The 26,472-nt window shown below is 40.5% G+C and overlaps 1 protein-coding gene across 4 annotated transcripts; it reads left to right on the top strand.

The window, feature by feature from the left end:
• The first annotated feature begins 317 nt into the window (after positions 1-317).
• Positions 318-26,161, top strand: LOC115153814 (B-cell receptor CD22). Of its 4 annotated transcripts, none has more exons than XM_029699412.1 (11): positions 318-1,044; positions 1,283-1,414; positions 2,962-3,003; positions 9,548-9,811; positions 10,794-11,057; positions 11,219-11,485; positions 16,842-17,105; positions 18,362-18,646; positions 19,826-19,913; positions 20,712-20,781; positions 25,414-26,161. In XM_029699412.1, the coding sequence occupies exons 2-11, from the start codon at positions 1,369-1,371 to the stop codon at positions 25,654-25,656; spliced, it is 1,833 nt and encodes a 610-aa protein (XP_029555272.1). In that variant the 5' UTR covers positions 318-1,044; positions 1,283-1,368; the 3' UTR covers positions 25,657-26,161. The 4 variants fall into 4 exon arrangements, with proteins under 4 accessions (XP_029555272.1, XP_029555271.1, XP_029555273.1 ...); XM_029699411.1 differs by having other exon boundaries at positions 319-1,044; positions 1,367-1,414; XM_029699413.1 differs by lacking the exons at positions 318-1,044; positions 1,283-1,414 and having other exon boundaries at positions 2,124-3,003; positions 11,219-11,407.
• Positions 26,162-26,472: the final 311 nt, after the last annotated feature.

The following is a 26,472-nucleotide window of genomic DNA, read 5'->3' as shown; positions in this document are numbered from 1 at the left end:
TTACTACATGATTCCACGTGTCATTTCATAGTTTTGATGTCTCCACTGTTATCCTACAATGTAGAAAATAGTAAAAAGAATGAAAAACCCTTGAATGAGTAGGTGTTCTAAAACATTTGACTTTTACTGTATACATATAAATGTTTTATTTATTTAATCAATTTTAGAATACGGCTGTGACCTACCAAAATGTGGAAAAAGTCAAGGGGTCTGAATACTTTCCGAAGGCACTATATATATATATATATATATATATATAACCAAAAAAATGTTTTCTTCCTCAACGGTATCGCACAGGGCCTTTAGTAGTCCTGTATTAGCGGACTGATATACCCCCCTCATATTTCTATGTGATTTTGGTTGGTTTCCCAAAACGTTACACATTGCAGCTTTAAAGGGATTGTTAAAATAAATGTACTGAAAACCCTATTGAATGAAAACTCCATGAAACAATCTGTTGGCCAGCGAGTGGGAGTGTTTTCAGCGGTTTAATTAAACGGATTCAGCAAAGGGAACCATGCCTGCAAAGCCCGTTATGCCCCAACTACTGAGAAGTGAGTAGAAAAGTATTTTGTAAGAAAGACATAATTTCCTAAATCAGATTTGGGCCCTGATTTGGGTGAATTGTATGCTATTGTCATGCTTAAATTAAAGGTCAAAATATGGGTAGAGAAAAAAGTGTATAAAAAAAAAGTGAATTAAGTTCCATTGACGTGCACTTAACTTGGGTTGGAATTCCCCCTATTTAGTAGTTGATATAACTGCATGTATCAAACAACCAGCAGATGTAGCCCTTAGCCTATTCCTTTCAAGTCATTTATTTCACCGCTATTCATAGTTACTAATTATGTAAGTTTAGTCTTTATTCGTGCTTGACGACGGGACCACTCTGCGTCTGGGTGAAGAATGAAAAGGACCATCATTTCCATCAGAGGAATGACCTAGTATCAGAGGAATTATCATTAGGACATATTCATTGAGCTTTTAAAACCGTTTTATTTAGTATTTTTTTTTTACATTTCTAGGAGTTGGAAACTTTACATGGTAGGTTAATTTAATGATTTTTTTATAATTATTTGATTTAATTTCATTTAAATATATATTTATATATACATATATATGTATATTTACAATAAATCAGCGTGACAAAAACAACAATGACTGGTTGAACACGTATGGATGTTTTAGGATCTTATGATATCATTTAGTTAAACTTTAATGATGTGTTGATTTTTATTTTTTTTACATTGATGACTAATTGTGACTTTTCGTGGTTATGTAGTGAGAGTGTCTGCTGATTATATAATTGTGTGTGTGTGTGTGTGTGTGTGTGTGTGTGTGTGTGTGTGTCTCTCCCCCTGTGCAGAGATGAAAGGCGCAGAGAGTCTAATCTTTCTGGGCTGGCTGCTGACAGGTTTTCATTTTAATTTGCTACATTTCTTTCTTAATATATTGTTCAGGTCAATTTTGAGAAGGAAGAATTTTTCAATTTTTTAGAGGAATTTAAAAAATGATCAATTTGTAAATTAATTTAGGTTATGATGTGGTATTTATTCCTTCAGTGTCAGTAATTGTATTGAGTTGTTGAATCCAGCCATGGAAACAGAGACCACTAACTTAGTTCTGTTGAACCCAGCCCTGGAAACAGAGACCACTTACTCAGAACTGTTGAACCCAGCCCTGCAAACAGAGACCACTAACTCAGTTCTGTTGAACCCAGCTCTGGAAACAGAGACCACTAACTCAGTTCTGTTGAACCCAGCTCTGGAAACAGAGACCACTAACTCAGTTCTGTTGAACCCAGCCCTGCAAACAGAGACCACTAACTCAGTTCTGTTGAACCCAGCCCTGGAAACAGAGACCACTAACTCAGTTCTGTTTAACCCAGCCCTGGAAACAGAGACCACTAACTCAGTTCTGTTTAACCCAGCCCTGGAAACAGAGACCACTAACTCAGTTCTGTTGAACCCAGCTCTGGAAACAGAGACCACTAACTCAGTTCTGTTTAACCCAGCCCTGGAAACAGAGACCACTAACTCAGTTCTGTTTAACCCAGCTCTGGAAACAGAGACCACTAACTCAGTTCTGTTTAACCCAGCTCTGGAAACAGAGACCACTAACTCAGTTCTGTTGAATCCAGCCCTGGAAACAGAGACCACTAACTCAGTTCTGTTGAACCCAGCTCTGGAAACAGAGACCACTAACTCAGTTCTGTTGAACCCAGCTCTGGAAACAGAGACCACTAACTCAGTTCTGTTGAACCCATATTTCCATAAAAACTGCTATGGATCCCTGTTTCCTCCCAGATTACAGTCACAAAGTAACCAATTTCTTGGAATTTAGCTTGAAATGAAAACATCCTGTCAGATCACCAAGACCAGTGGGCAGGTCAAGTAGATTTCAGGGGCCATATTCATAAAGCGATTCGGAGTAGGACTGCTCTTATCTAGGATTAGTTTAGCCTTGTAGATCAGAATATAAATAAGGTAAGATTACAATAGGAACCTGAACCTACATTTATGTAATTTAGCAGACGCTCTTATCCAGAGTGACTTACCTAAATACAGTGCATACATTACGTACTGGTCCCCCGTGGGAATCGAACCCACAACCCTGGCGTTGCAAACACCATGCTCTACCAACTGAGCCACACAGGACTATGAGCATTCCTCCTCTGGGACACTTTATAAATACGGCCTCAGATTATGTCAATTTTAATGGTCAATGGTTAATGGTTTAATCAATTGGGAAGCAGTTTAATAATTATAAACGGTTAATCTTTTTACTAACTTAGTAGTTTGTTGTCCAATCTATCTATCCAGCAGTGTTGGGTTAGTATATATTTGTTAAGGAGATTTTGTTGTTTAAGCCATCTATCCGGCAGGGGTTGGGGTCAAATAGAAATGGAATTGACCCCAACCCTGCTGTCCAGTCCTGATAGTGAAGTGCTGTGTGTTTCAGATACCCTGTGGCAAGCTGGGGTGGAAGGAACCAACTGCACTAGTGAGTATTCAGATCAGCGTATTCCAAATAGAGGGTCACGACTACTTCACTGGTGTTGCATGGCTAAAGACTAGATTACTGAAGGTTCTGAGGGTCTGAGGGTTCTTCATTACGCTGATAGAACCAGATGGTTCTTCATTACACTGATAGAACCAGAGGGTTCTTCATTACCCTGATAGAACCAGAGGGTTCTTCATTACACTGATAGAACCAGAGGGTTCTTCGTTACACTGATAGATCCAGAGGGTTCTTCATTACTGATAGAACCAGAGGGTTCTTCATTACTGATAGAACCAGAGGGTTCTTCATTACTGATAGAACCAGAGGGTTCTTCATTACCCTGATAGAACCAGAGGGTTCTTCATTACGCTGATAGAACCAGATGGTTCTTCATTACCCTGATAGAACCAGAGGGTTCTTCATTACTGATAGAACCAGAGGGTTCTTCATTACACTGATAGAACCAGAGGGTTCTTCATTACTGATAGAACCAGAGGGTTCTTCATTACTGATAGAACCAGAGGGTTCTTCATTACTGATAGAACCAGAGGGTTCTTCATTACACTGATAGAACCAGAGGGTTCTTCATTACCCTGATAGAACCAGAGGGTTCTTCATTACCCTGATAGAACCAGAGGGTTCTTCATTACCCTGATAGATCCAGAGGGTTCTTCGTTACACTGATAGAACCAGAGGGTTCTTCATTACTGATAGAACCAGAGGGTTCTTCATTACCCTGATAGAACCAGAGGGTTCTTCATTACCCTGATAGAACCAGAGGGTTCTTCATTACCCTGATAGATCCAGAGGGTTCTTCGTTACACTGATAGAACCAGAGGGTTCTTCATTACTGATAGAACCAGAGGGTTCTTCATTACCCTGATAGAACCAGAGGGTTCTTCATTACTGATAGAACCAGAGGGTTCTTCATTACACTGATAGATCCAGAGGGTTCTTCGTTACACTGATAGAACCAGAGGGTTCTTCATTACCCTGATAGAACCAGAGGGTTCTTCATTACACTGATAGAACCAGAGGGTTCTTCATTACTGATAGAACCAGAGGGTTCTTCATTACTGATAGAACCAGAGGGTTCTTCATTACTGATAGAACCAGAGGGTTCTTCATTACACTGATAGATCCAGAGGGTTCTTCATTACACTAATAGAACCAGAGGGTTCTTCATTACACTGATAGAACCAGAGGGTTCTTCATTACTGATAGAACCAGAGGGTTCTTCATTACACTGATAGAACCAGAGGGTTCTTCATTACTGATAGAACCAGAGGGTTCTTCATTACTGATAGAACCAGAGGGTTCTTCATTACTGATAGAACCAGAGGGTTCTTCATTACTGATAGAACCAGAGGGTTCTTCATTACCCTGATAGAACCAGAGGGTTCTTCATTACCCTGATAGAACCAGAGGGTTCTTCATTACCCTGATAGAACCAGAGGGTTCTTCATTACCCTGATAGATCCAGAGGGTTCTTCGTTACACTGATAGAACCAGAGGGTTCTTCATTACTGATAGAACCAGAGGGTTCTTCATTACCCTGATAGAACCAGAGGGTTCTTCATTACTGATAGAACCAGAGGGTTCTTGATTACACTGATAGATCCAGAGGGTTCTTCGTTACACTGATAGAACCAGAGGGTTCTTCATTACCCTGATAGAACCAGAGGGTTCTTCATTACACTGATAGAACCAGAGGGTTCTTCATTACTGATAGAACCAGAGGGTTCTTCATTACTGATAGAACCAGAGGGTTCTTCATTACTGATAGAACCAGAGGGTTCTTCATTACACTGATAGATCCAGAGGGTTCTTCATTACACTAATAGAACCAGAGGGTTCTTCATTACACTGATAGAACCAGAGGGTTCTTCATTACTGATAGAACCAGAGGGTTCTTCATTACCCTGATAGAACCAGAGGGTTCTTCATTACGCTGATAGAACCAGAGGGTTCTTCATTACTGATAGAACCAGAGGGTTCTTCATTACTGATAGAACCAGAGGGTTCTTCATTACACTGATAGATCCAGAGGGTTCTTCATTACACTGATAGAACCAGAGGGTTCTTCATTACCCTGATAGAACCAGAGGGTTCTTCATTACACTGATAGAACCAGAGGGTTCTTCATTACCCTGATAGAACCAGAGGGTTCTTCATTACACTGATAGAACCAGAGGGTTCTTCATTACCCTGATAGAACCAGAGGGTTCTTCATTACCCTGATAGATCCAGAGGGTTCTTCATTACGCTGATAGATCCATTGGGTTCTTTGATTTGGTAAGGCACACACCTGTCTCTATAGTGTCCCACAGTTGACAGTACATCTCAGAGCAAAAACCAAGCCATGAGGTCGAAGGAATTGTCCGTAGTGCTCTGAGACAGGATTGTGTCGAGGCACAGATCTGGGGAAGGGTACCAAAACATTTCTGCAGCATTGAAGGTCCCCAAGAACACAGTGGCCTCCATCATTCTTAAATGGAAGAAGTTTGGAACCGCCAAGACTCTTCCTAGAGCTGGCCGCCTGGCCAAACTGAGCAATCGGGGGAGAGAAAGGCCTTGGTGGCCTTATTGATGAGGGAAAAAAACGAAATGTTTTTAATACATTTTAGAATAAGGCTGTAACGTAGCAAAATTGTTGAAAAAGAATCGAAGGGGTCTGACTACTTTCCGAATGCACTGTACATATACGATACTTTAGATGCGCTTATGGTTGTTAGGTAACTCACATGCTAATGGTCAGTGTCTTTATGGGTAACGATGTAGTATAATGGAACATAATCTACCCAATATATTCAATGTAAGACACAATCACTACTGCACCTTGAAATGTGGGTGGGGCAATGTGCTGGCGGGAGGTTTATTAGCATATTTGGGGGGGGGGGGGCAGGGTGTCACAACTTCTGCCGAAATCGGTTCCTCTCCTTGTTCGGGCGGTGTTACGCACGGTCTAAAATATGTTGCATTTGTGCCAACTGTTACTGGAAGTGTTGTGCTAACTGTTCCTGGAAGTGTTGTGCCAACTGTTCCTGGAAGTGTTGTGCTAACTGTTCCTGGAAGTGTTGTGCCAACTGTTCCTGGAAGTGTTGTGCTAACTGTTCCTGGAAGTGTTGTGCCAACTGTTCCTGGAAGTGTTGTGCTAACTGTTCCTGGAAGTGTTGTGCCAACTGTTCCTGGAAGTGTTGTGCCAACTGTTCCTGGAAGTGTTGTGCCAACTGTTCCTGGAAGTGTTGTGCCAACTGTTCCTGGAAGTGTTGTGCCAACTGTTCCTGGAAGTGTTGTGCCAACTGTTCCTGGAAGTGTTGTGCCAACTGTTCCTGGAAGTGTTGTGCCAACTGTTCCTGGAAGTGTTGTGCCAACTGTTCCTGGAAGTGTTGTGCCAACTGTTCCTGGAAGTGTTGTGCCAACTGTTACTGGAAGTGTTGTGCCAACTGTTCCTGGAAGTGTTGTGCCAACTGTTCCTGGAAGTGTTGTGCCAACTGTTCCTGGAAGTGTTGTGCCAACTGTTCCTGGAAGTGTTGTGCCAACTGTTCCTGGAAGTGTTGTGCCAACTGTTCCTGGAAGTGTTGTGCCAACTGTTACTGGAAGTGTTGTATTATTTTAAGTGATTAAGTGAAGGTTGAGCACCTGGTTTTTCCCCTATGTCCAGTGCATTCAGGAAGTATTCACACCCCTTTACATTTTTACATTTCATTTTAGTCATTTAGCAGACGCTCTTATCCAGAGCGCCTTACAGTAGTGAGTGCATACATTTTTCATACTGGTCCCCCATGGGAATCGAAACCACAACCCTGGCATTGCAAGTGCCATGCTCTACCAAGCGAGCCACACGGGACCTTGATTATTATTTTTTTTTACACGGTTTGTTGTGTTACAGCCTGAATTTGATGTGGATTAAATGTAGATGATTTGGAACATGCCTACACATAATACCCCATAATGTCAGAGTGGAATGATGGTTTTATACATTTTTATAGATTAAATAAAAAAAGTTATTAAGTATTCAACCTCTGTGTTATGGCAAGCCTAAATAAATTCAAGAGGAATATTCATATTTGCTTAACAATTCACATAACAATTTGCATGGACTCACTTTGTTTACAATAATAGTGTTTAACATGATGTTTAAATGACTACCTCACACTCCCTTTGAGCATGGTGAAATGATTCATTACACTTTGGATGGTGTATCAATACACCCAGTCTCTACAAAAATACAGGCGTCCTTCCTAACTAGGTCGCAGGAGAGGAAGGAAACCGCTTAGGGACTTCCTTCTTTTCACTCTGACATTTAGCTTAGTATTGTGGAGTAACTACAATGTTGGTGATCCATCCTCAGTTTTCTCCAATCACAGCCGTTAAACTCCTTAACTGTTTTAAAGTCACTTTTGGCCTCATTGTGAAATCCCTGAGCGGTTTCCTCAAAGGGATATTCAATGTCTGCTTTTTTTTTTTCTCAAATTTTTACCCATCGGCCAATAGGTGCCCTTGTTTACGACGCATTGGGAAAACCTCCCTGGTCTTTGTGGTTGAATCTGTGTTTGAAATTCACTGCTCGACTGAGGGACCTTACAGATAATTGTATGTGTGGGATACAGAGATCGGGGTAGTCATTTAAAAATCATGTTATTAAACACTATAATTTCCACACGGAGTTTTAAGCACATTTTCACTACTGAACTTATGTAGGGATGCCATAACAAAGGGTTTGAATCATTAACGACTAAAGACATTTCAGCTTTTCATTTGTAATACATTTTATTTAAAAAAATATCCAAAAGAGTATACTTCCACAGTGACATTCTGGGGTATCGTGGGTAGACCAGGGACATTCTGGGGTATCGTGGGTAGGCCAGGGACATTCTGGGGTATCGTGGGTAGGCCAGTGACATTCTGGGGTATCGTGGGTAGGCCAGTGACATTCTGGGGTATCGTGGGTAGGCCAGTGACATTCTGGGGTATCGTGGGTAGGCCAGTGACATTCTGGGGTATCGTGGGTAGGCCAGTGACATTCTGGGGTATCGTGGGTAGGCCAGTGACATTCTGGGGTATCGTGGGTAGGCCAGTGACATTCTGGGGTATCGTGGGTAGGCCAGTGACATTCTGGGGTATCGTGGGTAGGCCAGTGACATTCTGGGGTATCGTGGGTAGGCCAGTGACATTCTGGGGTATCGTGGGTAGGCCAGTGACATTCTGGGGTATCGTGGGTAGGCCAGGGACATTCTGGGGTATCGTGGGTAGGCCAGTGACATTCTGGGGTATCGTGGGTAGGCCAGTGACATTCTGGGGTATCGTAGGTAGGCCAGTGACATTCTGGGGTATTGTGGGTAGGCCAGTGACATTCTGGGGTATCGTGGGTAGGCCAGGGACATTCTGGGGTATCGTGGGTAGGCCAGTGATATTCTGGGGTATCGTGGGTAGCCCAGTGACATTCTGGGGTATCGTGGGTAGACCAGTGACATTCTGGGGTATCGTGGGTAGACCAGTGACATTCTGGGGTATCGTGGGTAGGCCAGTGACATTCTGGGGTATCGTGGGTAGGCCAGGGACATTCTGGGGTATCGTGGGTAGGCCAGTGATATTCTGGGGTATCGTGGGTAGCCCAGTGACATTCTGGGGTATCGTGGGTAGACCAGTGACATTCTGGGGTATCGTGGGTAGGCCAGTGACATTCTGGGGTATCGTGGGTAGGCCAGTGACATTCTGGGGTATCGTGGGTAGGCCAGTGACATTCTGGGGTATCGTGGGTAGGCCAGTGACATTCTGGGGTATCGTGGGTAGGCCAGTGACATTCTGGGGTATCGTGGGTAGGCCAGTGACATTCTGGGGTATCGTGGGTAGGCCAGTGACATTCTGGGGTATCGTGGGTAGGCCAGTGACATTCTGGGGTATCGTGGGTAGGCCAGTGACATTCTGGGGTATCGTGGGTAGGCCAGTGACATTCTGGGGTATCGTGGGTAGGCCAGTGACATTCTGGGGTATCGTGGGTAGGCCAGTGACATTCTGGGGTATCGTGGGTAGGCCAGTGACATTCTGGGGTATCGTGGGTAGGCCAGTGACATTCTGGGGTATCGTGGGTAGGCCAGGGACATTCTGGGGTATCGTGGGTAGGCCAGTGACATTCTGGGGTATCGTGGGTAGGCCAGTGACATTCTGGGGTATCGTGGGTAGGCCAGTGACATTCTGGGGTATCGTGGGTAGGCCAGTGACATTCTGGGGTATCGTGGATAGGCCAGGGACATTCTGGGGTATCGTGGGTAGGCCAGGGACACAGCACCTCAATTTAATTCACTTTCAATTCAGGCTGTAACAACAACAACAACAAAAGGTGGACAACTTTCTGAAGGCACTGCATTGTATGACCTCTGACCCCTGACCTTTTTATTGGAGTGTATTCTTAATTAAAAACAAAAAAGATCTGTCAGCTCAAACTGTTTTTTTGTTGTTGTTTGTTGCTGTTACGTTGACACTAATTGGTTCTATTGATTTGTCGACATGATTATTATCTTTATGTTTGTTTTCCCTCCAGATCTTCCTAGGAACACGTCAGTATCAGTGATTCCCTCTGGCGAAGTGTTAGAGGGCAGTTCAGTGATTCTGACCTGCAGCAGTGATGCCAACCCACCAGTGACCAGCTACCGCTGGTACTCAGTGAGAGCGGGTGACACCACATCTACAGGCTATGGCCCGGTCCTGAGGACCAAAATCTGGGCGGACAATACCCACTTCTACTGTGAAGCAAAGAATATGTGTGGAACACATAATTCAACGATCACTAAAGTACCTGTGTTGTGTAAGTGTAGTGGATGTTGTTCAAGGAACCAGAGTACAGTTCCATGATGAGTAAGCTTGTCTGTGGTCCTCTGTATCTCAGTTGGTAGAGCAGAGCACTCCCTTCGCCAGGGTTGCTGGTTCAATTACCCAGGGGCCACCCATATGTAAAATGTATGCACGCATGACTGTAAGTTGCTTTGGCTAAAAGTGCCTGCTAAATGTCATTTACATTATAAATATCAACAAGGCTTTAGCTCGGTAGGCTAACGTCGTCTGGAGTCGTTGAGATCTGTGGGTTACAGTCCGTAAAGATACGTAAGCCTATATAATACATGTGTTAAAGGCTTTAGCTCAGGAGGCTAATGAAGCCTTGGGTCACTGATAGAGTAATTTCTATGGTAAAGATAATGACTAAAGGATTCCACCCAGATACTATATGTTTATGTTAAATGTATCAGAATTACATGGCTATAATTATATAAGGTGTGTGTGTGTAGGACAAGCTGAGACTAGACACTATTCAGCAATATAGGCAAGACAGTGGGTGCATAGGAAAAAAGGAACTTGTTGCAGACAACTTGTGACCTGTGTGAAACTGATAACAGGAAAGAGGTCTCCCCACCCAGGGAGGGGAGAAACCGTTAGAAGATTAGGAAACATGTTGTAGGATATGATAAGCAATGTATGTGATGGAGAGGACTGGTAAGTACGCATTGACAGTGTTAAAGAAGAGGAGGGGGATTTATAAAGGGTATGACATATGGTATGACCAAATGTGTGAGGTATAAAAGGCTATGTGCATTGTATGATATTCAGAGCCCTCGTGAATAAACATTGTGACTATAGTAAGCTGGGACTCTTTTTCATTCAACCAGAATCTTACAAACTCTGGGTTGCTGACTGAGTAGTTTAATTGAAGTTCAGTTTGAGAACATTGAGAACGAAATTCTCCTAACAGTCACACATACAGTATAACACGTGTATTGTCTATTTCCCTCCAGATGGTCCTAAAACCATGTCTGTGTCAGTCACCCCATCTGGACCGGTGTTTCATGGTACGATGGTGAATCTGGCCTGCAGCAGCAATGGCAACCCACCAGTAAGCAACTTCACCTGGTACAGTGTGAAGGGAGACCAGGTGGTACGGCTTGGGGTTGGGAAGAGGCTAGAGACCAGTGTGTCTGCAGAAGTCCACCAGTTTTACTGTGAGGGCAGAAACGACCATGGACGACAGAACTCAACGCTGATAGAAGTGGTTATACAGTGTATGTATACTGTAGCTACAAGACCAATTCAACCATCGCCAAAGATTTTTTGGCAGTTATTCAACAATGCTGTTGTTGTATTGTTGATCTTGTTCTTGTTCTTGTTGCTCTTGTTCTTCTTCTTCTTCTTAATTAATGCAGATACCAATCTCTCTCTCCAGATCCTCCGAGAAGCACGTCAGTATCAGTGAATCCTTATGGTCCATTGTTGAAGGGCAATTCAGTGACTCTGACCTGCATTAGTGATGCCAACCCACCAGTGACCAGCTATAACTGGTATTCAGTGGACAAGAGTGAAACACGGAGTGTATTAGGATCCGAACAGAAGTACACAGTAGCTAACGTCAATGGTAATACACAGTACTTCTGCGTAGCTAAAAATCAACACGGATCGAACAACTCAACAAAGCTCCAGCTCGACATTCAGTGTACGTTTTAATATCATAAACGTCATGTAATGTGCCCCCCAAATGGGACGGGGACATTTTGTTGATGCAAGACAGTGGTAATGTTTACCAAACAATGGAGTATTTCGGAGGGTCACCCCCTTTAAATTCTAGATCTTGTCATCCACATTGCTTCCATTATCCGATGGATCAACATTTAAATGGCCCTTGATGGGTCATGGCACAACAGTCTGGGAATCACTGATTATAGACACAATCTGATAAACACACGCTAGTAATCCAGAAAGGTCTGTTGTAATGGTGTTAGTCACAGTAGACATAGTATTAATATTTGTAGTCAAAGTTGTTATAGTAGTTCTAGTAGTCATAGTATGTATAATAGTTATAGTAGTTACAGTAGTTATAGTAGTTATAGTAGTCATAGTATGTATAATAGTTATAGTAGTTACAGTAGTTATAGTAGTTATAGTAGTTATAGTAGTCATAATAGTTATAGTTGTAGTAGTAGTAGTAGTAGTCATAGTATGCATAATAGTCATAATAGTTATAGTAGTTATAGTAGTTATAGTAGTCATAGTAGTTATAGTAGTCATAATAGGTATAATAGTTATAGTAGTCATAGTAGTTATAGTAGTTATAGTAGTTATAGTAGTTATAGTAGTTAAAGTAGTCATAATATGTATAATAGTTATAGTATTTGTAGTAGTTATAGTAGTTATAGTAGTAGTAGTAGTTATAATAGTTATAGTATTTATAGTAGCACTAATAGTTATAGCAGCATTTATAGTAGTCATAATAGTTATAGTAGTTATAGTAGTAGTAGTAGTAGTAGTAGTAGTAGTAGTAGTTATAGTAGTCATAATAGTTATAGTAGTTATAGTTGTAGTTATAGTAGTTGTAGGTGTTGTAATATTTATAGTAGTAGTAATAGTTATAGTAGTTGTAATAGTTATAGTAGTTATAGTAGTCATAATATTTATAGTAGTCATAATAGTTATAGTAGTAGTAGTTATAGTAGTTATAGTAGTAGTAATAGTTATAGTACTCATAATAGTTATAGTATTTATAATAGTCATAACAGTTATAGTAGTTATAGTAGTTATAGTAGTAGTAGTAGTAGTTATACTAGTTATAGTAGATGTAGAAGTTATAGTAGCAGTAGTAGTAGTTATAGTAGTAGTAGTACTTATAATAGTTATAGTAGATGTAGTAGTTATAGTAGTAGTAGTAGCTATAATAGTTATAATAGTTATAGTAGATGTAGTAGTTATAGTAGTTATAGTAGTTATAGTAGTAGTAGTACTTATAATAGTTATAGTAGATGTAGTAGTTATAGTAGTAGTAGTAGTTATAATAGTTATAATAGTTATAGTAGATGTAGTAGTTATAGTAGTTATAGTAGTTATAGTAGTTATAGTAGTCATAATAGTTATAGTAGATGTAGTAGTTATAGTAGTTATAGTAGTAGTAGGAGTTGTAATAGTTATAGTAGATGTAGTAGTTATAGTAGTTATAGTAGTTATAGTAGTAGTGATAGTTATAGTAGGCATAATAGTTATAGTAGTTATAATAGTCATAAAAGTTATAGTAGTAGTTATAGTAGTCATAATAGTTATAGTAGTTATAATTGTCATAATAGTTATAGTAGCTATAGTAGTTATAGTAGTAGTAGTTGTAATAGTTATAGTAGATGTAGTAGTTATAGTAGTTATAGTAGTAGTAGTTATAGTAGTTATAGTAGTAGTAGTACTTAAAATAGTTATAGTAGATGTAGTAGTTATTGTAGTAGTAGTAGTTATAGTAGTTGTAGTAGATATAGTAGTTATAGTAGTTATAGTAGTTATAGTAGTTATAGTAGTCATAGGCATAATAGTTATAGTAGTTATAGTAGTAGTGATAGTTATAGTAGTTATAGTAGTTATAGTAGTAGTGATAGTTATAGTAGTTATAGTAGTAGTGATAGTTATAGTAGTCATAATAGTTATAGTAGTTGTAGTAGTTATAGTAGTTATAGTAGTCATAATATTTATAGTAGTTATAGTAGTTATAGTAGTAGTAATAGTTATAGTAGTGATAATAGTTATAGTATTTATAATAGTCATAACAGTTATAGTAGTTATAGTAGTTATAGTAGTAGTAGTACTTATAATAGTTATAGTAGATGTAGTAGTTATAGTAGTAGTAGTAGTTATAATAGTTATAATAGTTATAGTAGATGTAGTAGTTATAGTAGTTATAGTAGTTATAGTAGTAGTAGTACTTATAATAGTTATAGTAGATGTAGTAGTTATAGTAGTAGTAGTAGTTATAATAGTTATAATAGTTATAGTAGATGTAGTAGTTATAGTAGTTATAGTAGTTATAGTAGTTATAGTAGTCATAATAGTTATAGTAGATGTAGTAGTTATAGTAGTTATAGTAGTAGTAGGAGTTGTAATAGTTATAGTAGATTTAGTAGTTATAGTAGTTATAGTAGTAGTAGGAGTTGTAATAGTTATAGTAGATGTAGTAGTTATAGTAGTTATAGTAGTTATAGTAGTTGTAATAGTTATAGTAGTTATAGTAGTAGTGATAGTTATAGTAGGCATAATAGTTATAGTAGTTATAATAGTCATAAAAGTTATAGTAGTTATAGTAGTAGTAGTTATAATAGTTATAGTAGATGTAGTAGTTATAATAGTTATAGTAGATGTAGTAGTTATTGTAGTTATTGTAGTAGTAGTTATACTAGTTATAGTAGTTATAGTAGTAGTAATAGTTATAGTAGGTATAGTAGTAGTAGGAGTTGGAATAGTTATAGTAGTTATAGTAGTAGTGATAGTTATAGTAGTCATAATAGTTATAGTAGTAGTAGTAGTTATAGTAGTTATAGTAGTAGTGATAGTTATAGTAGTCATAATAGTTATAGTAGTAGTAGTAGTTATAGTAGTCACAATAGTTGTAGTAGTATTAGTAGTAATAGTTATAGTAGTCATAATAGTTATAATAGTTATAGTAGTAGTAGTTATAGTTATAGTAGTCATAATATTTATAGTAGTTATAGTAGTAGTAGTTATAGTAGTCATAATAGTTATAGTAGTTGTAGTAGTTATAGTAGTCATAATAGTTATAGTAGTTGTAGTAGTTATAGTAGTTGTAGTAGTTGTAGTAGTAGTTATAGTAGTTGTAGTAGTTATAGTAGTCATAATAGTTATAGTAGTTATAGTAGGCATAGTAGTTATAGTAGTTGTAGTAGTAGTAGTTGTTGTAGTAGTAGTAGCAGTAGTAGTTGTAGTAGTTGTAGTAGTTATACTAGTTATAGTAGATGTAGAAGTTATAGTAGCAGTAGTAGTAGTTATAGTAGTAGTAGTACTTATAATAGTTATAGTAGATGTAGTAGTTATATTAGTAGTAGTAGTTATAATAGTTATAATAGTTATAGTAGATGTAGTAGTTATAGTAGTTATGGTAGTAGTGATAGTTATAGGAGGCATAATAGTTATAGTAGTTATAATAGTCATAATAGTTATAGTAGTTATAGTAGTAGTAGTATTAATAGTTATAGTAGATGTAGTAGTATTAGTTATAGTAGTTATAATAGTCATAATAGTTATAGTAGTTATAGTAGTAGTAGTATTAATAGTTATAGTAGATGTAGTAGTATTAGTAGTAATAGTTATAGTAGTCATAATAGTTATAATAGTTATAGTAGTAGTAGTTATAGTTATAGTAGTCATAATATTTATAGTAGTTATAGTAGTAGTAGTTATAGTAGTCATAATAGTTATAGTAGTTATAGTAGTTGTAGTAGTAGTAGTAGTTATAGTAGTTGTAGTAGTTATAGTAGTCATAATAGTTATAGTAGTCATAGTAGTTATAGTAGTTGTAGTAGTTGTAGTAGTAGTAGTAGTAGTGGTAGTAGTAGTAGTAGTAGTAGTTGTAGTTGTTGTAGTAGTTGTAGTAGTAGTAGTAGTAGCAGTAGTAGTTGTAGTAGTTGTAGTAGTTGAAGTAGTAGTAGTAGTTATAGTACGAGTAGGAGTAGTTATTATAGTTATAGTAGATGTAGTAGTTATAGTACTAGTAGTAGTAGTAGTTATAATAGTTATAGTAGATGTAGTAGTTATATTACTAGTAGTAGTAGTAGTTATAATAGTTATAGTAGATGTAGTAGTAGTTATAATAGTTATAGTAGATGTAGTAGTTATAATAGTTATAGTAGATGTAGTAGTTATAGTAGTAGTGGTAGTTATAGTAGTTATAGTAGATGTAGTAGTAGTTATAATAGTTATAGTAGATGTAGTAGTAGTTATAATAGTTATAGTAGATGTAGTAGTTATAGTAGATGTAGTAGTTATTGTAGGTATAGTAGTAGTAGTAGTTATAATAGTTATAGTAGATGTAGTAGTTATAGTAGTAGTTATAGTAGTCATAATAGTTATAGTAGTTATAATTGTCATAATAGTTATAGTAGTTATAGTAGTTATAGTAGTAGTAGTTGTAATAGTTATAGTAGATGTAGTAGTTATAGTAGTTATAGTAGTAGTAGTTATAGTAGTTATAGTAGTAGTAGTACTTAAAATAGTTATAGTAGATGTAGTAGTTATTGTAGTAGTAGTAGTTATAGTAGTTGTAGTAGTTATAGTAGTTATAGTAGTTATAGTAGTTATAGTAGTTATAGTAGTCATAGGCATAATAGTTATAGTAGTTATAGTAGTAGTGATAGTTATAGTAGTTATAGTAGTAGTGATAGTTATAGTAGTCATAATAGTTATAGTAGTTGTAGTAGTTATAGTAGTTATAGTAGTCATAATAGTTATAGTAGTTATAGTAGTAGTAGTAGTAGTAGTAGTAGTTGTAGTAGTTGTAGTAGTTGCAGTAGTTGTAGTAGTTGTAGTAGTTGTAGTAGTTGTAGTTGTAGTAGTTGTAATAGTTATAGTAGTAATAGTAGTTATAGTAGTAGTAGTAGTTATAGTAGTTGTAGTAGTAGTTATAATACTTATAGTAGTTGTAGTAGTTATAGTAGTTGTAGTAGTAGTTATAATACTTATAGTAGTTGGAGTAGTTATAGTAGTTATAATACTTATAGTAGTTGTAGTAGTTATAGTTGTTGTAGTAGTAGTAGTAGTAGTTATAATACTTATAGTAGTTGTAGTAGTTATAGTAGTTGTAGTAGATGTAGTAGTTATGGTAGTTATAATACTTGTAGTAGTTATAGTAGTTGTAGTAGTTGTAGTAGTAGTTGTAGTAGTTGTAGTAGTTGTGGTAGTTATAGTAGTTGTAGTAGTAGTTATGGTAGTTATAGTAGTTATGGTAGTTATAGTAGTTGTAGTAGTAGTAGTAGTTATAGTAGTTGTAGTAGTAATTGTTGAGCTGATGTAATTATGTCCTTTCCCTCCAGATCCTCCTAGGAACACGTCAGTATCTGTGAGTCCCTCTGATTCTGAGGACAGTTCAGTGACTCTGACCTGCAGCAGTGATGCCAACCCACCAGTGACCAGTTACCGCTGGTATTCAGTGAGAGGGGGTACGGAGGACTACGTGGCCTCTGGACAAAAACTAATCCAGGCCACAATCAATGTTATTGACGGAAGAGAATACTACTGTAAAGCCCAGAATCATCATGGAGAGGACCAGTCAGCATCTACAAACGCATCAATAGAGTGTAAGGAAGGTTGCAAAATTCCATAACTCTCCCAAAATTACCAGTTGTTTTTTTTAACCCTGGTTGGTAGATTTTGGGAAAGTTATCACATTGTTGTAACCCTCGATGTAACCCCAGGTGTAACCCCAGGTGTAACCCTAGATGTAACCCCAGGTGTAACCCCAGGTGTAACCCTAGATGTAACCCCAGGTGTAACCCCAGGTGCAACCCTAGATGTAACCCCAGGTGTAACCCTAGGTGTAACCCTAGATGTAACCACAGATGTTACCCTAGGTGTAACCCCAGGTGTAACCCCAGGTGTAACCCTAGATGTAACCCTAGGTGTAACCCTAGATGTAACCCTAGATGTTACCCCAGGTGTAACCCCAGGTGTAACCCTAGATGTAACCCTAGGTGTAACCCTAGATGTAACCCATGTAACCCCAGGTGTAACCCCAGGTGTAACCCTAGATGTAACCCCAGGTGAACCCTAGGTGTAACCCTAGATGTAACCCTAGATGTAACCCGTGTAACCCCAGGTGTAACACTAGATGTAACCCGTTTAACCCCAGGTGTAACCCTAGATGTAACCCCAGGTGTAACTCCAGATGTAATCCTAGATGTAACCCTAGATGTAACCCCAGGTGAACCCTAGGTGTAACCCCAGGTGTAACCCCAGGTGTAACCCTAGATGTAACCCCAGGTGTAACCCCAGGTGTAACCCCAGGTGTAACCCTAGATGTAACCCCAGGTGTAACCCCATGTGTAACCCCAGGTGTAACCCCAGGTGTAACCCTAGATGTAACCCCAGGTGTAACCCTAGATGTAACCCCAGGTGTAACCCCAGGTGTAACCCTAGATGTAACCCCAGATGTAACCCCAGGTGTAACCCTAGGTGTAACCCGTGTAACCCCAGGTGTAACCCTAGGTGTAACCCCATGTGTAACCCCAGGTGTAACCCCAGGTGTAACCCTAGATGTAACCCCAGGTGTAACCCCAGGTGTAACCCCAGGTGTAACCCTAGGTGTAACCCTAGATGTAACCCCAGGTGTAACCCCAGGTGTAACCCTAGGTGTAACCATACTGTAGGTTACTGTTTTTTCTACTCAATCAAACATTTGAAACCTTGTTCATAAAACAAGTCTCGATGGCAATGAATTAAACAGTTTGATTTATCAAAGTTTCGAAAAATACACTAAAATAAAGATGAAGGTCAGAATCGAATACAATGAGAACATTTTATTTCCTCTCCTTGTTCTTCTGTTTCTTCTTTCTAGTTGCTCCTCAGATCTCATCCTCCCCTCACTGCCTTCGCTCCGGATCTCAGGTCAGCTGTACCTGTGACAGCCACGCTAACCCCGCCCCCTTGGTGCAGTGGCGTCTGTCTGGCCGACGTGTCAATCATTCCACAGCCACGGCCATCAGGGAGGAGCCTCTGGGCAGAATTGGCCTCAGGAGTACTCTGACCATCCGTCAATCACAAGAAGACATGCCCACTCCACTCTGCCTCAGCTCCAACTCTAAGGGCTCTGCCAGTCTGCAGCTTTGTGTCACCTCTACAAGTAAGACACACCTTCACAAGTAAGACACACCTCCACAAGTAAGACACACCTCTACAAGTAAGACACACCTCCACAAGTAAGACACCTCTCCACAAGTAAGACACACCTTCACAAGTAAGACACACCTCCACAAGTAAGACACACCTTCACAAGTAAGACACACCTCCACAAGTAAGACACACCTTCACAAGTAAGACACACCTCCACAAGTAAGACACACCTCCACAAGTAAGACACACCTTCACAAGTAAGACACACCTCCATAGGTAAGACGCACCTTCACAAGTAAGACGCACCTTCAAATATAAGACACACCTCCAAATATAAGACACACCTCCAAAGGAAAGACACACCTTCACAGGTAAGACACACCTCCAGAGGTAAGACACACCTCCACAGGTAAGACACACCTTCACAGGTAAGACACAGCTTCACAGGTACGACACACTTCCATAACTAAGACACACCTTCACAAGTAAGACAAACCTCCAAATATAAGACACACCTTCACAGGTAAGACACATCTCCAAAGGTAAGACACACCTCGAAATATAAGAAACAGCTTCACAGGTAAGAGCAGAAGAGGAACAGAAACCTCTGAGGAAGGATAGATTAGACAGTTCCACATCAACAGGTCAGACACACCTGGACAGGTGTGAGGCGAAGAGGAACAGAAACCTCTGAGGAAGGATAGATTAGACAGTTCCACATCAACAGGTAAGACACACCTGGACAGGTGTGAGGCGAAGAGGAACAGAAACCTCTGAGGAAGGATAGATTAGACAGTTCCACATCAACAGGTAAGACACACCTGGACAGGTGTGAGGCGAAGAGGAACAGAAACCTCTGAGGAAGGATAGGTTAGACAGTTCCACATCAACAGGTAAGACACACCTGGACAGGTGTGAGGCGAAGAGGAACAGAAACCTCTGAGGAAGGATAGATTAGACAGTTCCACATCAACAGGTCAGACACACCTGGACAGGTGTGAGGCGAAGAGGAACAGAAACCTCTGAGGAAGGATAGATTAGACAGTTCCACATCAACAGGTAAGACACACCTGGACAGGTAACGAGGGAGAGAGATGGGGACAGGGGAAAGAGCTGAAGAGGAACAGACAGAAACAAGTGAGAGAGCTGTTCTCCCGGTCTCTTTCATGTCTCATCCTTCTGACCATAGGTTACCAGATGCTGTCTCTGTTGGTTGGTGCTGTGGCAGGTGCTGCTGGGATGTTGTTGCTCTGCGTCATAACATGTGTCATTGTCAGGTCAGTCATACATCCCTCATACCATGCTGCTAAATATTAACACTGTACATAACATTATCCTGTTCAGTATTTGGCGGACATCTGTCCAACATGAGTCAGTATTTCAGATGGTTTTGTAAGTTGTTTTTGTGGTTTTGTGGTTATCCAGACATTAATGATATTTGTTTGTAAACACAGGAGACTGATCTATGGTTGTAAACGCAGGAGACTGATATTTGGTTGTAAACGCAGGAGACTGATATTTGGTTGTAAACACAGGAGACTGATCTATGGTTGTAAACACAGGAGACTGATCTATGGTTGTAAACACAGGAGACTGATCTATGGTTGTAAACACAGGAGACTGATCTATGGTTGTAAACACAGGAGACTGATAGTTGGTTGTAAACACAGGAGACTGATATTTGGTTGTAAACACAGGAGACTGATCTATGGTTGTAAACACAGGAGACTGATATTTGGTTGTAAACACAGGAGACTGATCTATGGTTGTAAACACAGGAGACTGATCTATGGTTGTAAACACAGGAGACTGATAGTTGGTTGTAAACACAGGAGACTGATCTATGGTTGTAAACACAGGAGACTGATAGTTGGTTGTAAACACAGGAGACTGATATTTGGTTGTAAACACAGGAGACTGATCTATGGTTGTAAACACAGGAGACTGATATTTGGTTGTAAACACAGGAGACTGATCTATGGTTGTAAACACAGGAGACTGATAGTTGGTTGTAAACACAGGAGACTGATAGTTGGTTGTAAACACAGGAGGCTGATCTATGGTTGTAAACACAGGAGATTGCATGCCAAGACAACCTGGGATCTGAAACCGGAGGACAAAACAGAGCTCATGCTAACTGACTGGGTAAGTGGCAGTACACACACACACACACACACACACACACACACACACACACACACACCCTTCCCGTTTCCTCCCCAACCTATCCCCAACCTATCCTGTTTACCACCCTGTTTTATGTCTGTCTCTTTGTCTGGTACCTCTCTCAACACAGCCTGATCTGATCTGATTGACTTTGTCTGGTACCTCTCTCCACACAGTCTGCTCTGATTGACTTTGTCTGGTACCTCTCTCCACACAGTCTGCTCTGATTGACTTTGTCTGGTACCTCTCTCAACACAGCCTGATCTGATTGACTTTGTCTGGTACCTCTCTCCACACAGTCTGCTCTGATTGACTTTGTCTGGTACCTCTCTCAACACAGCCTGATGTGATTGACTTTGTCTGGTACCTTTCTCAACACAGTCTGATGTGATTGACTTTGTCTGGTACCTCTCTCAACACAGCCTGATGTGATTGACTTTGTCTGGTACCTCTCTCAACACAGCCTGATCTGATTGACTTTGTCTGGTACCTCTCTCAACACAGCCTGATCTGATTGACTTTGTCTGGTACCTCTCTCAGCACAGCCTGATCTGATTGACTTTGTCTGGTTGTAGAAGTACAGCCTGATCTGATTGACTTTGTCTGGTTGTAGAAGTACAGCACCTGTATTTGTATATAGTTCCATAAACTCTCTCACATACAGGCTGCCTTGGAAGCATAAGGAGTAAAGGACACCACACAGGAAACGAAAGATGGAGAAACATTAACAGTGGGTGACTTGATGAGAAAAGTGAATCCACCTGTGCATCCCATTATTCTACTTGTTCCGTTTACATTTACATTTACGTCATTTAGCAGACGCTCTTATCCAGAGCGACTTACAAATTGGTGCATTCACCATACGGAGTGGTGTCCATCAACTGCTTTGTTTTTCTTCCAGTCCATAGACTACCCTTTGTTCAAAGATCACCTTATACCAACTCTCTCTCCACACCTGATACCGACTCTCTCCACCTTATACCAACTCTCCACACCTTATACCAACTCTCTCCACCTTATACCAACTCTCTCCACTTTATACCAACTCTCTCCCCCTTATACCAACTCTCTCCACACCTTATACCAACTCTCTCTCCACCTTATACCAACTCTCTCCCCACCTTATACCGACTCTCTCCACCTTATACCAACTCTCTCCACTTTATACCAACTCTCTCCACCTTATACCAACTCTCTCCACACCTTATACCAACTCTCTCCACCTTATACCAACTCTCTCCACACCTGATACCAACTCTCTCCACCTTATACCAACTCTCCACACCTTATACCAACTCTCTCCACACCGTATACCAACTCTCTCCACACCGTATACCAACTCTCTCCACCTTATACCAACTCTCTCCACACCTTATACCAACTCTCTCCACCTTATACCAACTCTCCCCACCTTATACCAACTCTCCACCTTATACCAACTCTCTCCACCTTATACCAACTCTCCCCACCTTATACCAACTCCCCACCTTATACCAACTCTCTCCACACCTTATACCAACTCTCTCCACCTTATACCAACTCTCTCCACATCTTATACCAACTCTCTCCACCTTGTATCAACTCTCTCCACCTTATACCAACTCTCTCCACCTTATACCAACTCTCTCCACCTTATACCAACTCTCTCCAACTTATACCAACTCTTTCCACCTTATACCAACTCTCTCCCCACCTTATACCAACTCTCTCCACCTTGTACCAACTCTCTCCACCTTGTACCAACTCTCTCCACCTTACACCAACTCTCCACCTTATACCAACTCTCTCCACACCTTATACCAACTCTCTCCACCTTACACCAACTCTCCACCTTATACCAACTCTCTCCACACCTTATACCAACTCTCTCCACCTTGTATCAACTCTCTCCACCTTACACCAACTCTCTCTCCACCTTATACCAACTCTCTCCCCACCTTATACCAACTCTCTCCCCACCTTATACCAACTCTCTCCACACCTTATACGAAATCTCCACACCTTATACTAACTCTCCACCTTACACCAACTCTCCCCACCTTATACCAACTCTCTCCACACCGTATACCAACTCTATCCACCTTATACCAACTCTCTCCACACCTTATACCAACTCTCTCCACACCTTATACCAAATCTCCACACCTTATACCAACTCACTCCCCACCTTATACCAACTCTCCACCTTATACCAACTCTCTCCATACCTTATATCAACTCTCCACACCTTATACCAACTCTCCACACCTTACACCAACTCTCCACACCTTACACCAACTCTCTCCACACCTTATACCAAATCTCCACACCTTATACCAACTCACTCCCCACCTTATACCAACTCTCCACCTTATACCAACTCTCTCCATACCTTATATCAACTCTCCACACCTTATACCAACTCTCTCCACACCTTACACCAACTCTCTCCACACCTTATATCAACTCTCCACACCTTATGCCAACTCTCCACCTTATACCAACTCTCTCTCCACTTTATACCAACTCTCTCCATACCTTATATTAACTCTCCACACCTTATACCAACTCTCCACACCTTACACCAACTCTCTCCACCTTATACCAACTCTCTCCACACCTTATACCAACTCTCTCCACCTTACACCAACTCTCTCCACCTTACACCAACTCTCTCCACCTTACACCAACTCTCTCCACACCTTACACCAACTCTCTCCACCTTACACCAACTCTCTCCACACCTTATACCAACTCTCTCCCCACCTTATACCAACTCTCTCCACACCTTATATCAACTCTCCACACCTTATACCAACTCTATCCCCACCTTAAACCAACTCTCTCCACGCCTTATACCAACTCTCCACCTTACACCAACTCTCTCTCCACTTTATACCAACTCTCTCCCCACCTTATACCAACTCTCTCTCCACGTTATACCAACTCTCTCCACACCTTATACCAACTCTCTCCACCTTATACCAACTCTCTCCACCTTATACCAACTCTCTCCACCTTATACCAATTCTCCACACCTTGTACCAACTCTCTCCACCTTACACCAACTCTCCACACCTTATCCTGTTACATCTAGGGGGCAGTAATTTCACGGCTGGATAAAAAACGTACCCGATTTAATCTGATTATTAGTCCTGCCCAGAAACTGGAATATGCATATAATTATTAGCTTTGGAGAGAAAACACTCCAAAGTTTCTGAAACTGTTTGAATGGTGTCTGTGAGTATAACAGAACTCCTATGGCAGGCAAAAACCTGAGATGCTTCTGTTCAGGAAGTACCCTGTCTGAACATTTCTTGCCCTTCTTTATTATCTCTGTCGTTTACAAAGGATCTCTGCTCTTACGTGACAATTCTCACGTCAACAATGGAGTCTCACAGCCCGGGAAAAACAGGAATGATGTCATTCAAAGCCCTGGCTGAAGCACACGAGAGCAAATGCTGAGTGGTCAGTCAATGGACTAAGCCTTAGGCGCGTGACACGCCCCGCCCCCGGCTTTTGGTTTTTTCCTCAGTTTACAGACAGGCAGATTCCCGGTCGGAATATTATCGCTTCTCTACGAGATAAATTGCATAAATATTGGTTTTAAACAGCGGTTGACATGCTTCGAAGTACGGTAATGGAATATTTCGAAATTTTTTGTCATATTTTGCGTCATGCTCGTGGCCGAGATTTAGCGTTGGGATAGTGTCTAGAACGCACGAACAAAACGTCGCTGTTTGGATATAACGATGGATTATTTGGGACCAAACCTACATTTGTTATTGAAGTAGAAGTCCTGGCAGTGTATTCTGATGAAGAACAAGCAAGGTAAGAACATTTTTCTTATAGGAAATGTGATTTTGGTGAAGGCTACACTGGGTGGGTGTCTAAATAGCTAGCCCTGTAACGCCGGGCTATGTACTTACATTATTGCAAAATGTGCTTCATCCGAAAAGCTATTTTAAAATCGGACATATCGAGTGCATAGAGGAGTTCTGTATCTATAATTCTTAAAATAATTGTTATGCTTTTTGTGAACGTTTATCGTGAGTAATTTAGTAAAATCACTGGAAGTGTTCGGTGGGAATGCTAGTTCTGAACGTCACATGCTAATGTAAAAAGCTGGTTTTTGATATAAATATGAACTTGATTGAACAGACATGCATGTATTGTATAACACAATGTCCTAGGTGTGTCATCTGATGAAGATCATCAAAGGTTAGTGCTGCATTTAGATATGGTTTGGGTTTATGTGACATGATATGCTAGCTTGAAAAATGGCTGTGTGATTATTCCTGGCTGGGTACTCTGCTGACATAATCTAATGTTTTGCTTTCGCTGTAAAGCCTTTTTGAAATCGGACAGTTTGGTTAGATAAAGGAGAGTCTTGTCTTTAAATAGCTGTAACATAGTCATATGTTTGAAAAGTGTAAGTTTTCGGATTTAGAGGAGTTTGAATTTCGCGCCCCGCCCATCATTGGATATTGGAGCAGACGTTCCGCTAGCGGAACGTGTAGATGTAAGAAGTTAAACCAACTCTCTCCACACCTTTCTACAATTTGTGCGCACCAGCACATTGTTTTTTATTTTTTTCCGTACTGATTGTTTAGTGTGTCTTCTATCTTCTAGACTCTCTGTCAGGAAAAGGACTCTCTCTACGCCAGTAAAACCACACTGACCAGACACCCGGGAGCCAACGGGGCCAATGGGAAAGGGACCAGAGGGGTCAATCCAGACCTCCATGGGCCCCAACCCACAGACCCTCCTGGAGGTCTACACTACAAACCCCCACCCATAGGCCCCCCTAACTGTGATCATGTACCCCTCCAGCACTCCAGCCTGGACACCACCACGACCAGGATAGAGGAGTAGGGAACGGGGGAGGTAGGGAGGAGGAGAAGTTAAAGGGAACAGAGAGGGTGACATCAGGGGTGACATCAGGGGTTGACAACACAGGTGACATCAGGGGTGACATCATGGAGAGAAAGGGTGACAGTTTCCAACCAGGAGAACACCTATAAATCAGTTTCCAACCAGGAGAACACCTATAAATCAGTTTCCAACCAGGAGAACACCCATAAATCAGTTTCCAACCAGGAGAACACCTATAAATCAGTTTCCAACCAGGAGAACACCTATAAATCAGTTTCCAACCAGGAGAACACCTATAAATCAGTTTCCAACCAGGAGAACACCTATAAATAAGTTTCCAAACAGGAGAACACCTATAAATCAGTTTCCAACCAGGAGAACACCTATAAATCAGTTTCCAACCAGGAGAACACCTATAAATCAGTTTCCAACCAGGAGAACACCTATAAATCAGTTTCCAGCCAGGAGAACACCTATAAATCAGTTTCCAGCCAGGAGAACACCTGTCACCTTACCTATATTTCAGCACAACTGAACAGGACATTTGATTCAGGATATCTTTTCAATCACGTGATGTTGTCGTTGATTTAATTTATGTTAACTCTCAGACTGAAAAAGACATGGAAGGGGCCTCATTCTCATTTTTCCCAGCACTTAGGCTTCAGGAATAGAAGTCATTGAATGCAACAACCATGTCTCTGTCACTAACAAACACAGTAATGGACGGGCATCTCTCACATTCACTGGAAATGCATTCTGGGAAATTTGCAAATACAGATTTGCACCCTACAGTGTCAAAACAAAACCACCCCAACG

The sequence above is a fragment of the Salmo trutta genome, chromosome 19 (assembly GCF_901001165.1).
Source record: "Salmo trutta chromosome 19, fSalTru1.1, whole genome shotgun sequence".
In the NCBI taxonomy this organism is placed as follows: domain Eukaryota; kingdom Metazoa; phylum Chordata; class Actinopteri; order Salmoniformes; family Salmonidae; genus Salmo; species Salmo trutta.
This window is presented reverse-complemented; position numbering and strand designations above follow the sequence as displayed.